This window comes from Azolla caroliniana, unplaced genomic scaffold (assembly GCF_043228905.1).
Source record: "Azolla caroliniana isolate FFs.n. ecotype wild unplaced genomic scaffold, voAzoCaro1.0.p SCAF_21, whole genome shotgun sequence".
Lineage (NCBI taxonomy): Eukaryota > Viridiplantae > Streptophyta > Polypodiopsida > Salviniales > Salviniaceae > Azolla > Azolla caroliniana.
In genome coordinates, this window is record NW_028230456.1 from 12,669,673 (window position 1) to 12,684,051 (window position 14,379).

The 14,379-nt window shown below is 41.0% G+C and overlaps 1 protein-coding gene across 1 annotated transcript; it reads right to left on the minus strand.

Annotated features, from left to right (window-relative positions):
- Positions 1-5,451: 5,451 nt before the first annotated feature.
- On the minus strand, positions 5,452-10,884 carry LOC147850656 (uncharacterized). Its single transcript, XM_087336656.1, has 6 exons — positions 8,188-10,884; positions 7,887-8,088; positions 7,016-7,663; positions 6,340-6,910; positions 6,083-6,158; positions 5,452-5,990 (listed from the first exon to the last, which is right to left on the minus strand). Exons 1-6 carry the CDS (start codon positions 10,633-10,635, stop codon positions 5,898-5,900), a joined length of 4,038 nt encoding a protein of 1,345 aa, XP_087192782.1. The 5' UTR covers positions 10,636-10,884; the 3' UTR covers positions 5,452-5,897.
- Positions 10,885-14,379: the final 3,495 nt, after the last annotated feature.

Genomic DNA, 14,379 nt, shown 5'->3' on the forward strand with positions numbered 1-14,379 from the left:
CGATTTCGTCCATTGATCTCCCCATTCATTGGCTGACATTGAAGCAGGCTTTTCGGAGTGTTGAATAGCCTCGACCTGTCTTTGAATAATCAATACGTCCTGCATCATCTCCTTCCATACGGCAAAGTTTTTGCCTTCGAATTTTCAGATCTCAACTCCTATACCGGATGTAAAGAGACGATAACGTTCTCATTATGGGAGAAGCTACAAGCCATGTACGAGAAAAAGTCCTCATCTTCAAAACTGATCTTGATCAAATAGTTGTTCAACATGAAGCTGAGAGAAACCGATCCGACTACCTCTCACATCAACACCTTCAATTGGGTGTTGTTAGAACTCTCCTCACAAGGGATCAACTTCGAAGAAGAAGTGAAAGCCCTTGCCCTCCTATCGAGCTTGTCAACGAGTTTGGGAGGTATTCTACATGACATACGCCAATAGCCGACCGATCCTAAATCTAGATGAGACGATCGGCCAAGTCCTCACCGAGGACATTCGGTTAAAATCGATGGTACTTACCATTGATGAATCGGCAGAAGCCCATCACTCAACTGAGTCGTTCAACCGACAGAGTCGAACAAGAGAACAAGCCGACAGAACTGGTCGGAATACCAACCGATCAAAAACGAGGGGAGACCGACAGCGATCGAAGTCAAGAACGGGCCGATCAAGTGAATTCTGCACACACTATAGAAAAGTTGGCCACAATGTTTCTTATTGCTGGTCAATCAAGAGGAAAGAGAGTGGTCAGCAATCCGAGGGAAATAGAGGACGACCCGACTCGGAGCACTCTCCAGTAGGCAACCAAATCAACGTTGTCGACACCCGATCAGGAGAAATCCTTTCTTTTGAGAACTCGATGATCGGAGAAGTCCTCTACACTACACAGGATGCACACACGTGGCTACTAGATTCCGGTGCCACATTCCACGTGACCCCCAACATTGAATGGTTTGCGAACTATTCAGCGGAGGCCATCGGCACAATCCGACTAGGCAACGGGCAAGAGTGCAAAATCGCAGGGACCGGAGAAGTTCCCATCCGATTGCCCAATGGCAACATGATCACCCTCCACCGAGTTCGGCACGTACCTGATCTAAAAAGGAGTCTGGTCTCCATCGGCATGCTAGCCGAAGACGGGTACAAAATGACTCTAAGTGAGTCGGTATGGATGATCAGCCGAGGAAACATGAAGATAGGAGGCAAGCAAAAGTACAATAACTTGTACCCAATGATGGCAATCAATCCAAAAGGGGTCGTGAACGTAGCCAAAAAGACCGACCCAAAACTATGGCATGGCAAACTTGGCCATATGTCTCAAGCCAGACTTGATCGACTGATGATGGTCGGCTACATCCCGAAACTCCAAGCGAAGATGGACTTCTACGAGCATTGTCGATACAGGAAACAGACCCAAAGTGCACACACTCTCCACTACGAGACGGTATGGCAGGCCCTAGAGCTCGTGCACATATATATATGTGGGCCCATGCCAGAGCGATCACTAGGAGGCTCCCGATACTTCATCACCTTTGTAGATGACTGTACATGGAAGGTCTAGGCCTACTCGATCAAGTCCAAAGACAAAGCGCTCGAGGTCTTCACTCGGTGGACATCTGAAGTGGAGAACCAGTCGGGATACAGAGAACCGACATGCATCAATTTCTAAGTATCAGCTTACCACGGGAAGAGCTAAGCCGAGATGAGCGGAAACGGTTGGCAGTACAGAGCCGACATTTTTGTTTGGTGCGGGACACTCTATACCACAAGGGAGCCGACGAGATCTGGCGACGGGCGGTCCGAAATGACGATAAGGGCATGGTATTATGCGTTGCACACTCCGGAATTGTCGGAGGACACTATGTCAGAGACGCAACAGCCCACTTATCTTCGTTGGACACCATGCCATCTACTACTACCTCCACGGTAGTTCAGAACAGTTCCGTGTCGGAAACTCATCGCAGACTCCATCGCCGGATTCGCCAAATTCCAACCAGCTTAAGTAATTTGCTACAGCATGTTGTACTTCGGGTCGGTGGTATATGTCAAAATCGAATTCCTGCAATAATAAGGTCAACCTTGCTAGCTTCCCCGTCAATGACGCTTTTGACACTAGATAAATTAATGTGGAATGGTCAACATGGAATGAAAATTTCCAGCCTAACAAATGGTGTCGGTACTTTGTGACATTGTACACCATTCCGAAAGCTTCTCTTTTCGTTGTTGAATAGTTTCATTCGACTTTGGAAAGTTTCCGGCTTGCATAATATATTGGCTGGTACCACTTTGGCTCTGTAAGTTGCATTAGGACGCTTCCGATAGCCACATCCGACACGTCTACAAATACGTGGAAATCATTGGACCAGTCAGGTGGTTGTACCACCGGAGGCTGGGAGAACACGACTTTGAGTGCATGATATGCTTTATCCTCATGCTTCGTCCACTGGAAGGGTAGTTGGTGCACTGCTACATGCAACGAGGTGGCAAAATCTACTAAGTACCAGAGCATCTGGTTATGCCACCGGATTTGTCCCAAGAATCGGCTCAAAGCTTTCTCGTTTGTCAGTGTTGGTGCTTTCAAGATTGATTTTACCTTATTCGGGTCCACTGCGATTCCTTCCTTGCTTACTATGTGTCCGAGCAACGCTCCACTCGTTACTTCGAATACACACTTCGCCGGATTCAAACTCAATCGAAATCCCTAGCATTTTTCGAGACACATCCAGAGATGGTCCAAGTGGTCCTCCTTCCTACTATAAACAGCAAAATCATCAAGAAAGACCTGCATAAAGGTTGGCATGTATTCGCCAAATATTTCCATTATAATCCTTTGAAATGTTGAAGGTGTCGTTTTTAGCCCAAACAACATGACGACCGCAACAAATACTCCCCATTCTGTTATGAAGGCCATCTTTTCATGGTTGTCCGGATGCATCCGGATTTGATTATACCCACTGAATTCGTCCAAGAAGTTGTATACCTCATGTCCTGCTACCGCATCCAATACTCCATCCGTAAATGGTAGCGGAAAGGCATCCGTCACCGTGGTAGTGTTGAGTTTCCGATAATCGACACAAACCTAGATTTTCCCATTCTTTTTGGGAACCGCGACTATTGGACTCAACCTCGTGACTTGCTTTACCGGTCGGATAAAACCCACTCTAAGAAATTTGTCAATTTCTTCTTTTACCTTCAGCGCATAGTTCAGGTTCATCCGGTACCGTCTTTGTGCTACCAGTTTAGCATCCGTGTTGAGGTGTATCTGATGCTGGTACAGCTTCAAATCAATGCGAGAGAAGATAGAGTCTTCATTGAAGACTACGACACTACTCTGAATTAGTTTCCGGTTCTCAGGGTCCCATAGTCGGTAGCCAAAGTCCCCATCGGTTCCGTAACCAAGAAATATGCATTTTATTGCATGGGGTGTCAACTTGGTCCTTTTCTCCCTGGGGATGAACAGGTAGGCTTCGCATCCAAATACACGGAGCCTAGTAGGTCGGTTGTTTGCCTGACAGTAGTGCTTGTGGCACTTCAAGCTTGGTTACCTTCGACTGTGATAGATTTACCAAGTATACTGCCGTCTGCAATGCTTTAGCCTGGAACTCCAGCTTCAATCCAACTTGTTGGAGTATTTTCGTCACCCTCTCTTAGATCGTTCGGTTGATCCGTTCTACCACTCCATTCTGCATGAGTATGTAAGGAACGGTCTTTTGATGTCGGATCCCTTTGTTGGACAGGTATTGCTTGAAGGCTCTAGAGGTATATTCACCACCGTTGTCAGATCAGAGTGTGCATTCATTACCCCCCCTAACCATTGGCTCTTAGAGAGACTTAACATTTCCTCGAACTTGCTCATACAAGTTAGATGTTGAAGTACCATCATGGAATCATCACGCAAACATGAGGATATGCAAGGTATATAATGTCAACCTAGTGGATGACCAATATCACTTACTTATCACATGCTCGACGTATAAGGGAATTTGCGAGAAATATGATGACTTGTTAGGGGGCATGATAATGTGAGTTTCATACTCAAATTTCCATCAATGTAGGTGAGCACATATGTGCGTGCATTATTTTCACATTGAGAGTTTTTACTACAAAATAGTAACCCGCTTCTTAAGAAGAAGCCACATACAAGATGATATGTTGATTTGTTTGCATATTTCAAAAGTGGCCTTATCATGGACAATGAAATATATATTCTATTCTTGTAAAAATGGCTTCCATTATGAAAGAAAGAAACACCAACATGATTAACTTAAAACAAAGTCTAGAACCCGTCTAGGGATCTAAATACTATGACTACGAACTCATTCCCACCCTACACACCAATTCAAATGTGTGTGACCTTGCAAAGTTCTTCTCTCTCTCTCTCTAGTATAATCTTCCTTGCCTTTAGTTTTAACTCAATCGAATGTGGAACCTACCTTGCATCCTTAATGTCTTTGTAGTTAAGCATGCATACTTGTATCTCTAATACACCAATAGTTCCAAATGACAATGTAGCAAACCCAAATCCATCATCTTGAACATGAAACTCAACTCAACTTCCACTCAATCTAATGAAGGCCAACTTGAGTGTTGCCAACTAGGAAAATTTGCTCACCTAAGACAAAAGGATCGCCACATGCTCCCCTTTTGTTTTGACATAGAAGGAAATATTCATTGGACATCTCCAAAGTTCACACTTTGTCGAGAATTACCTTTTCATACAATGCCCTTGTTGCACACCGTCAACCCATATAGAGATTTCCATAACTTTCAAGCCCTTTCTTTCTTTATTGGGTAGCTCAAAACTCAATTGCTACTCCATGAATATCTCATTTAGATATCCATTCAAAGGAGTGTTCACATCCAACAAATATACTAACCACATTCACATTGTGGAACTAGCCTAGTTCAACTAGGACTACTTGAATTGTTTCAAGCCTTGTAATCAGAGTGTAATGCTTCCTCTCAATATATATATAATATATATATATATATATATCTTTGTTGCCCAAAATAGGATTAATCTCAACTAGGAATGAAACATAACTTCTGGTTCAAAAAATAATATTTGTAATTTGTGTTTGTGGAGATTATTAGCCAGTAATGTAGTAGGAATGACTCTTTCCTCAAGTTAATGGCAACTTTTGAGTGGTTAATCAAAGAGTTTCTGTTTTGTAAGAAGCAAAACAGCTTCTAAAGCAAACCCCCTCTGCATCTGCACAGATTGTTTTTTGTCCACCTCCAACAGTTGCTACATCCTAAGAACAACTGCAAGTTAGCCCCAGAGGCATTAAAACTGGCGTTTAGAACCCCAGTCAGTATTCAGATATTCAATCTTTAAGGTGGCTGTTTGAACCAACGCCAGTGCAGGTAAGCTATCAAAAAAGAACCGACATAGTGTATGCTCATGTCAAAAAAACAGGTAAATATGTAATGAAAAAATTGTCCATAAAAACTGATCTCAGAGAAAGATTTTTTTAGAGATTATTATAAATACACCCATTTTTTGCAAGGGCAAAACTTTTCCCCCTCCATTTCAACCTTTCAATTGCAAGGGTTCTTCAAACAACACAAAAAATACATTTCTCTAGCAAAAAGGCCAATTGAGCCAAGATGCCAAGGTTTCTTGCAAATTGTAAAAGGGGGGAAAATATTTGTAAAGCTTGATTTCAATGCATATTCTCATAACCTCCCCATTTCAAATGAAAGTGGGGGGGAGGGGGATGTCACACCATCTCTGTCACACAATCTCGCCAGTATCGACGACATACCATCTCTGAGAAACCTTGCCATTATGGACACAACTTCTATCAAAATATCGAGACCAAGACTGCCAATCAGCCACCCATATGAAGCACCATCAGAGAGCAAGTGGAATAGTATTATGGTAAAAATAGGTTTTAATTTAGTGTGCCTTCTCCTTTGGCACAAGGTACAAACTTAAGCAACAACCTTCCTCTTCTCCTCATCCTCATTGGTCTCTGGGATTTGCCCTGAAAATATGTAAACCACTTCCTTTAACTATTATTAAGAAGCTTTAACCTTTTCCTTATCATGTTATAAGAGGAGGAAAAAGATAAAACACCTGAGAATCAATGTTTTTTGATGATCCCTTCCAGCAGCAGTTACTACCAGCAGCACCATGGATTGGTGAATCCATCCTGATATACATACACAAACAATATTTATAGAAATAGTAGTAAAGGCATCGTAAATTTACGAGAATCACATAAAACACTCCTTCAACTAGGGTAAGACGAGATGTATAATGTGCTAAAGATTAACTTTAACAATTCTTCTAACACAATATGATGCATGCATGAAGGGCTGGCCGTAACTTACATGGTGTCTTTATGAACAATAGCAACAATTTCTTCCTGCATTAGTGGCAGAGAAGAGTCTCTTCTCTCAGCTATCGTTTGCTTCATCTGTTCAGCATCCGAAATGCCTGCATTTATATTTGTTTCTGCAGAGATTCGGCAGTGTGCAACAGGTAGATCATTCAGCACCACATCATCCGGCTCTTTGCTAACATCAATATTCGATGTTGTATTCATCTCTTTTTTTCCCCTACATTCTGTAGTTCGTTTCATGTCTTTCAAATCCAGACAGCCTGATGGGGCGCAATTCGAGGGTCTCGGTGATTTTCCAAATGAATTCTTCCTTATAGTGTCCTTATCTTCATCATCATTCTTGGTAGAGTAATTGTTCTTGGTGTCTGCCTTAGACACTAGAAAAGGTACCTTCTTTTGTGCGTCAATATCTGATGACGACGAAGATGGTGCCAAGGTGATCTTCAATTCTACCCGACAAGATAGTGCATCTTGGAATGCCTTTGCAATGCTCACTCTTGCCTTTTCTGCTAATGCCTTGTGCTCGGGGTGCTTGAACTCAAGATGAGCTATTGAATTATCTGTTTTTGTTTTTAAATGCAAAAACAAAAACCATCTATCAATCATGAATATAAATAGGGTACTAAGTTTCTGCAGTTTGTATATTGGTTTAAATAGATCCTAACCTTCAGAGACAGAAAGTGACAAAAATCTGCCCTCGGCACGTAGGAGCTGCTTGATGACGTTGGAACGAGTACTTCCAAGGACTTTCCTCCATATGTTATCGACTGAGGCAGCAGTATTCTGTTCTAATGAATATCGGTTGGTCCCCGAGTTCTGTAACTCAAGGGCTACCCTACCACCACTCTTTGGACTCGGCATTATTCCTTCGCCTTCACATGGACTAGATTGGTTATTGCACGGATATACTCTGTTGCCCATGCTTAATCTACTAGGACTACTACATATCACACTATTGTGACTAACAACATCTAATTGTAGATTTGTCTTAAGGAATCGCCCAGCCTCCGATTTCCGACCCATACATTGAATGCGTGTAGATCCCACAATATTCTTTCGTGTACTTATCATTTGAGGATCCATACTGTCCTTGGGGGCTTGACTCAGAATTACTGCTTTTTCCTGATCATGAGTGACATGTCTGTTTATTGGACTTACTAATTCAGTGGCGGTTGTTGCTGCACTCATTTGAGAGAACTGCAAAAAGGCTGCGGTTAACCATGTACTTCGGTCATTGCAAGATCGGAGTTGCTTCTCGGCATCTGAGAGGATTCTTAATGCTTCTCTACACATGTCTCCATCCATTTTCATCACTACATGTAAACAAGGAGTTCAGCAATGATGAGCATTGTGAACTTAAATCTTTATGGAAGATTAGATAGCCAATAAATGATTCCTACAGAGTATCAACTCCTGTAGAACGATGGGACATAACCAACAACAATTAATTACAACCATTATATAATCCTCAATACCATTTGCTGTACAAGTTTTAGTTAGATGTATACAGTGAGAGAAATGTTTGAAAAAGATTACCATGATCAAGATGGTGCACATCAGTAGATTTGTTCTTCCCTGCAAGGATATCAGTTATAAGAGTGGCAAGCTGTGAAACAAGAGCAGATGGATCGACTCCCGATTTCATGAAATCCCTGATGTAATTCACAGTCCGTGTCGTATCCGGGGACAGCGCAATATCAAGGAATTCTGAAAGCTTTTCCTCAGGTATAAGCCCAACCTAACAAAATACATAGCATATAATAAGAAGCCAAGCATATAGAGAGAGAGCTCAGCTCAAGTTAGCTTGACACACCATTCAAGAAATTCAGAAACTTACGAGCTCCTGTACTAGAGGTAGAGAAACTGTCTTCCCAAGCAAGCTAACTTGTTCAAGAGTCATAATGGCATCATGCAACGATCCATCTGACCTGCTAGCGATAAGTTGGAGCGCATCAGCCTCTACATCTATTTTCTCGAGCACCGAGAGGCTCTCAAGCCTCGAGACAATGTCCACGTCTCGTATTTTTGAGAACACAAACTTCTGGCAACATGATAACGCAGTACGTGGCAGAGCATCAGGATCTGTCGTGATGAGAACAAAGACCACATATGGAGGAGGTTCCTCCAGATTCTTCATAAACACATTCCAAGCTTCAAGACTCAGTAGATGGCAATCATCCACAATGAACACTTTATACCTCGAAGATGTGGGCGGCATCGAGATATGCTTAAGAAGCGTTTTCATGCCTAATTCACTCCCATTACCACGATTCAACCCAGATGCATTCACTTCCCGAACGTCAAAGTTCTTCCCAGAATTCAAAGACAAGCATTCTTTGCACATCCCACATGGTCGATTTGTAACTTCCACATCCAAGCCATCCAGCTCAGACACCAAGCAATTCAAGGCAGCGGTGAAGACACGGGCAGCTGTCGTCTTTCCAGTTCCCCGCGGCCCTTGGAAAAGATAAACCGGAGCAATCTTTCCCAGCACAACAGCATTATATAGAGTCTGGACAACCATGGGTTGCCCGATAAGCTCTCGGAATGTTTTGGGTCTATGTTTCTGGCTCAAGCTCCGGTATCCGGTTTCCACCAATGAAGAGGATCGTCTCTTATTCTTCACTGTACTTCCATATGATACTAAACCCAACTCACCATTGTGGGTATGTTTACAATCACTGCATCTTGTAGAGCTAGACATATGAAGTTCTTTGTTCATCATACCCTTGTCAGCATGCCCACCTTTGTAAAGCTTCTTGTTTCTACCATAATGCCTTCTTCTATCACAATCAAGGCCGATGTGAGAAGTATTATACTCGGTAACGGTATCTGTCAAGTACGAACTTGAGTTGGGGAAGCACAGATCAGGCTCAGTCATGAGAGGCATCGTTACCGAAGATTCCGAATTTGAGCCACTGCTAAAACTAGTGCAGCTATTATTAAAGCACTCGGAGTTGACGCGGCCCCATTTCTGCCGATTTCCTAAAGCATAGTAATAACCTTTCCTCGCACTCATCATCGATAATCTTCGAGAGGCAATCCTACCGCTTACATTCCTTCTTGAAGGAGTATATGGGAAGCATGATGAGCCTCGATACGAGCGATGGCGATAATTTGAATTAGATCTCACACTAATGTCTTTGTTAATAGGGATGTAGTTACCTGAACTTCTGGTAGTCCATGGCATAGCACCAACACAACACGCCGACTTAGATCCATAGCTTGAATAGTTATCTTCGTCGTCGTCGTCATCATCATCATCATTATGCTTAAGATCATCAGAATTAGCGCATATGATTAGTTCATCTGATTTTATCTTTGCTTGGTCAGCAAGATAGCGCCTAAGACGGGAGCCCCTTATCAACCTAGACCTATAGTGCAGGGGGGATCGGACAGATACATTGTCATCATCTGAATATAATACTCCTCCCGAATCTGGCACATTCATATTACCAACCCAACCGAGCTTATAAGCATCACCGGGTTTCTGTAGTGGATTATTATTTACCTGACCACTGTCATCATCATCAATGTTGTTCACAGGATTCTTAATGTTATTGGAATTGGATGATCTTTCCTGCAAATATTCTTCCAAAGCTTGCAAAGAGAAAGCTTTAGTTGTAGAAAATATGCTGTCTCCATTGGGATGAGGATGATCATTCAGCGTCTTCAGCTTCCAAGGCTTCACCATGGAAGCTGCCGAGTAATTATCTTCCCCAAGGACTCTTCTCCTGCAATCCGCCATCTTATTGCTCGCGTGCCTTCTTGCAGATGCTCGTGCTATGTCCAACACATGAAAACCTGACGTTCTCCTTGTATTCATATTGCCATTACCGTTCCTTCTCTGTGCAGAAGAAAAAGTTTCTAATTCTTGGCTATGGCAGGGACGATCGCCACCACCATCATCATCTTCTTCCCCTTCATAGTCATCATGTCTCTCTTCTTCGTCTTCATCTCTCATCATTAAATTATCGTTTGATATCTGGGAGAGCATTTGCTCACTCGCCGTCCCTAAATTACCATTGTATTGAGAGATATAAGACGTACTGATGTTAATGGAAGGATCCATGTCCGTCTTCGCATTCATTTCCTTGCCTCCTGCTGTTCTTCTTCTGCTGCTGCTACTTCTATTTCTTCGTACTGTGTCCGTGATGTCACTGGCTGTATTAAGCTCCTGGCTGTGGCGATGGTGAAGAAGGTATGGATTCTTGCTTAAACTACTAGAGAACAAGTAACCAGAATCATTACTTATAACGGTGTCTTTGATGCTTTGGTCATCCATCGCGGAAACCCTAATCGACTCAGACAACTGTGCACTGTAGCTGGAGATGGAGATGGATATGGAGATGGATATGGAGCAGAGATCAGACAGTGGTAGGGTGTCGCTGCGAACGCAGAACAAGAGGGAGAGAGACGATTACAGTTCCATGCTCATATGCCAGCCGAGCAGAGAAAGCATTCAGGTATTTGGCGGCGAAGAACATCAGAGAATCGGATGTTATTGTTCTTCTAGGTACGTTTTCGTCTCAGAGATCAAGGACAGTGGACGAAAGTAGTAGGGTTTTGCTCGCAGAGAGAAGATGTTAGGGTTTCCTCGCTGAGAAGAAGAAGAAGAAGAAGAGGAAGAAGATCAAAAATGCGGTGTATGAGAGAGAGAGAGAAGCGAGCAGAGGGGAATGGCTTACTTATTGTTAGAGTTTCATTGGCAAAGAAGGTTTAGGGTTAGGGTTTAGGGAGGTTTATGTTGTTAGGGTTAGGGTTTAGGGAGGTTTATGTTGTTAGGGTTAGGGTTTAGGGAGGTTTATGTTATTAGGGTTAGGGTTTAGGGAGGTTTATGTTGTTAGGGTTAGGGTTAGGGTTAGGGTTAGAAAGAGGAGTAGTGAAGGAAAGACCGAAGGAGCGAGAGCTGATTAAATAAATAAATAAATATTTATTTAATTAATTAAGGTTTAAGTTTTAATTAATTTCGTCGTTCGTTCGCGCGCGCGTAAAAATTCATTTCGCAGAAGAGAAGAACAAAAAAATGCACACGGAAAATATTTATTTATTTGATTTAAATGCTTTTCCCTTTTTTTATTATTATTATTATTTATTTATTTGCTTCTGCTTTTGTTTACATACTAACAGAGTATTAAGCATACATAAATTATTTAATTATTTTGTGAGGGCATTTAATGCGCACGAGAAACGTCGCTTTCGCCTTAAAAATATCCCTTTTCTCTCTTTTATTTTGTTTTTTATATTTTATTTACTCTCTTTTTTTATATTTTTGTTTTTTAATTCTATTCCCTATTTTCTTTTTATTCTATACTTGCTTTTTTTCCATCTTTTTTGTCGGCCTCTTTTTGTTATTAATATTGTAAGTGTTTTTTTTTTTTAGGAGAATATCATTTTAATTTGTTTTTTAACAAAAAATAATAACGATTAATACAAATGAAACTGCGGATCGGAATTAATGCATCCTCAACAAAAATAGCGACCCCTTATTTTTATTTTTATTTATTTATTTTGTTTTGTTTTTGTTTCGATGTATATTCTTATTTTTGTTATTTGTTTCGATTTATATTCTTCTTATTTTTGTTATTTGTTTGGATTTACATACATATATTCTTGTTTCTGTTTTTGTTTCGATTTACAATATTCTTATTTTTGCTTTTTGCTTTTTGCTTTGTGCTTTTTGTTTTTTGTTGTACAGTTTCTCAGCCGCCTTTTTTTTTATTTGCCTCCTTTTAATTAATTAATAATCATTTGGGCCACAAAAAACAAATTGCATTTCATTCTCTGTATGAATGAATTTACACACTAACTTACTTACTACTTGTAGACTCTATTTATTTACTTCCACTATAAAGAGAGAGAGAGAGAGATGGTTGGATTTTGCATCCATCAATGAATGAATGAATGAATGGCCCCCTCCACCACCCTAAACCCTGGCCTAAACCCTCGCTTGGCTTTGGATTGGTTACATTCAACTCTCGCACACCGTTAAGACTTAATGTGTCTATTCTCTTCTCGATCCACCAGGACCCTAGACCAATAACATGCCACCACCTTCTCTAGCCTTCCACTCATCTACTGCAGCAACCAAGCACTTTCTCTCTAGCCCGCTCGCATTCCATAAGATCTATTCACATCTATGATCTTGGAACACCCACGAGGCATCGAAAAGGACCCTGTGTCCATGAGTGTGTAGTGCAAGGACTTTTAGAACAAGCAGGTCAGAGGAGGAGGAGGGATGGGGGGCGTTTTCTTGTTCTATTTCCTACATTCCCAAAACCCACAAACCTACATGGTGTACAGCATGACATTCGAAGATGAGCTTACACACCTAATGACTCTAGTGTTCGTCTTGCACCAGACAATAATCGGTTTTACATCATCTCGAGAATATCATTCAATGATTAAAATGTATTTGCTTTTTCAGAGGCTTGATCCATTCACGTTAACTCAAGCAAAATATTTGAGCCAATCCTTCCAGCATATTAATATCTTCGGTGTATAATGGTGTTATGCCCTTGGTTGGGGCCGCTGTTTCCTACGTTCAACTTATCAAAATGTAAGGACCCAATTAGTCACTTGGCAAGTATTCAAAATGGCCAACTCAAGCAAGGTTCAATGATTCTGATATTTTCTACCAATGTGAATTTTACTCACAAAGTTCCTTGACTTGAAATCTTGTTCCTTAAACCTTTCCAACTCATACTTTCCAAGGGTGGTGGGCACTAGGCAAACTTAATAGGTAATAATATGTTGTAAGTTTGAAACTCGATGATCGTCATTAGGTTTATGATATGATCTTGGGAATTGTGTGTTCTTTGAGTAAAGTGTGAAAATGATTTTGCTTTGAATAACTAACTCGCACACGGTACTCGAGGCTAATGATTACAGCTCTTTCACTCTTGTTTGAACATTCTTATCATAACAATGAAAAAGTCTATCAAGAAGTCAAATTGAAAGGTTTAAAAAATGATCATTCCATAGTAAGTTATACAATGCTTGCGAGGGAAATAAGTAAACGTGAGGATGCTTCATTCATTTAGTTACATGGACCGCATCAATATTTGTTCAATCTACCTTTGCATGTTGTCTTCCATTCTTCGTAGCCATGCTAGTGAAAGTAGTGTTGGATTATTATTCTTATTCATTTCCATACAAAAGGGTCTTCCTTTTCAAGTTTTGTAGCAAGGTGTCGTGTATAATCTCTAGTGTTCGTTGTTCCGGTTGGAAAATCTCACCTCCATAATCAAAACCAATCATCCAAGTTGTGGTTACCTTCTAATGTCTTCTTCTAATAGGGTACCTTTGCAACGTGATCGACCGAAGTACTTGCACCCCGAAAACTTTCCTAAACCTATCATTTTTAAAGCAATGTCAATTTATTGAAAGCAATCCTATTAAGAGGCTTTGACGGTGCAATAACTTCGAAATCCTTGTTACAAATTATATTAATCGAAGAATAAAAGAGAAAGAACAGCTTGGCCATGAATTTTGTGCTATATTTATTTAAGAGCACAACTAGATATAACTAGAACACTAGGAATTATAAAAATATATATTTTGTAGTGACAAGGTTTGTAACGATGCACGATGGTGTTGATTCTCATATATTATAGAGGAAACTGAGGGTTAGGATTGAGGTGAATTGTCTGAAATGTAACTGTCCTCATTGTTTAGATTCTCATGTTTATGCACAACTACAAATATGATTTAATAGATTGTCCTAGCATGGGTAACTTATGCTTACAAGAGGAATTATACGAGTTCTTCCCAATTCACTAAGGTTTGATTTCCACACATGAGTAGCTAATTAAAAGAGTTTGTGTACCCTTCAGTGCTCACACAAAGTGCCCTTAACACATTGGCATGCTCATGGGGCAACTCACAACTTCGTGCGTGTGTGTCTTTCCCACGCTTTATTGGGACTTTCTCGAAACGAATTTCTCTTTCTACTCTCGTGCGTTAATGTGAGTCAACAATGCACAAGATTAGAACTCGACTAAGTATTGATTTCAAAACCTATTATTTT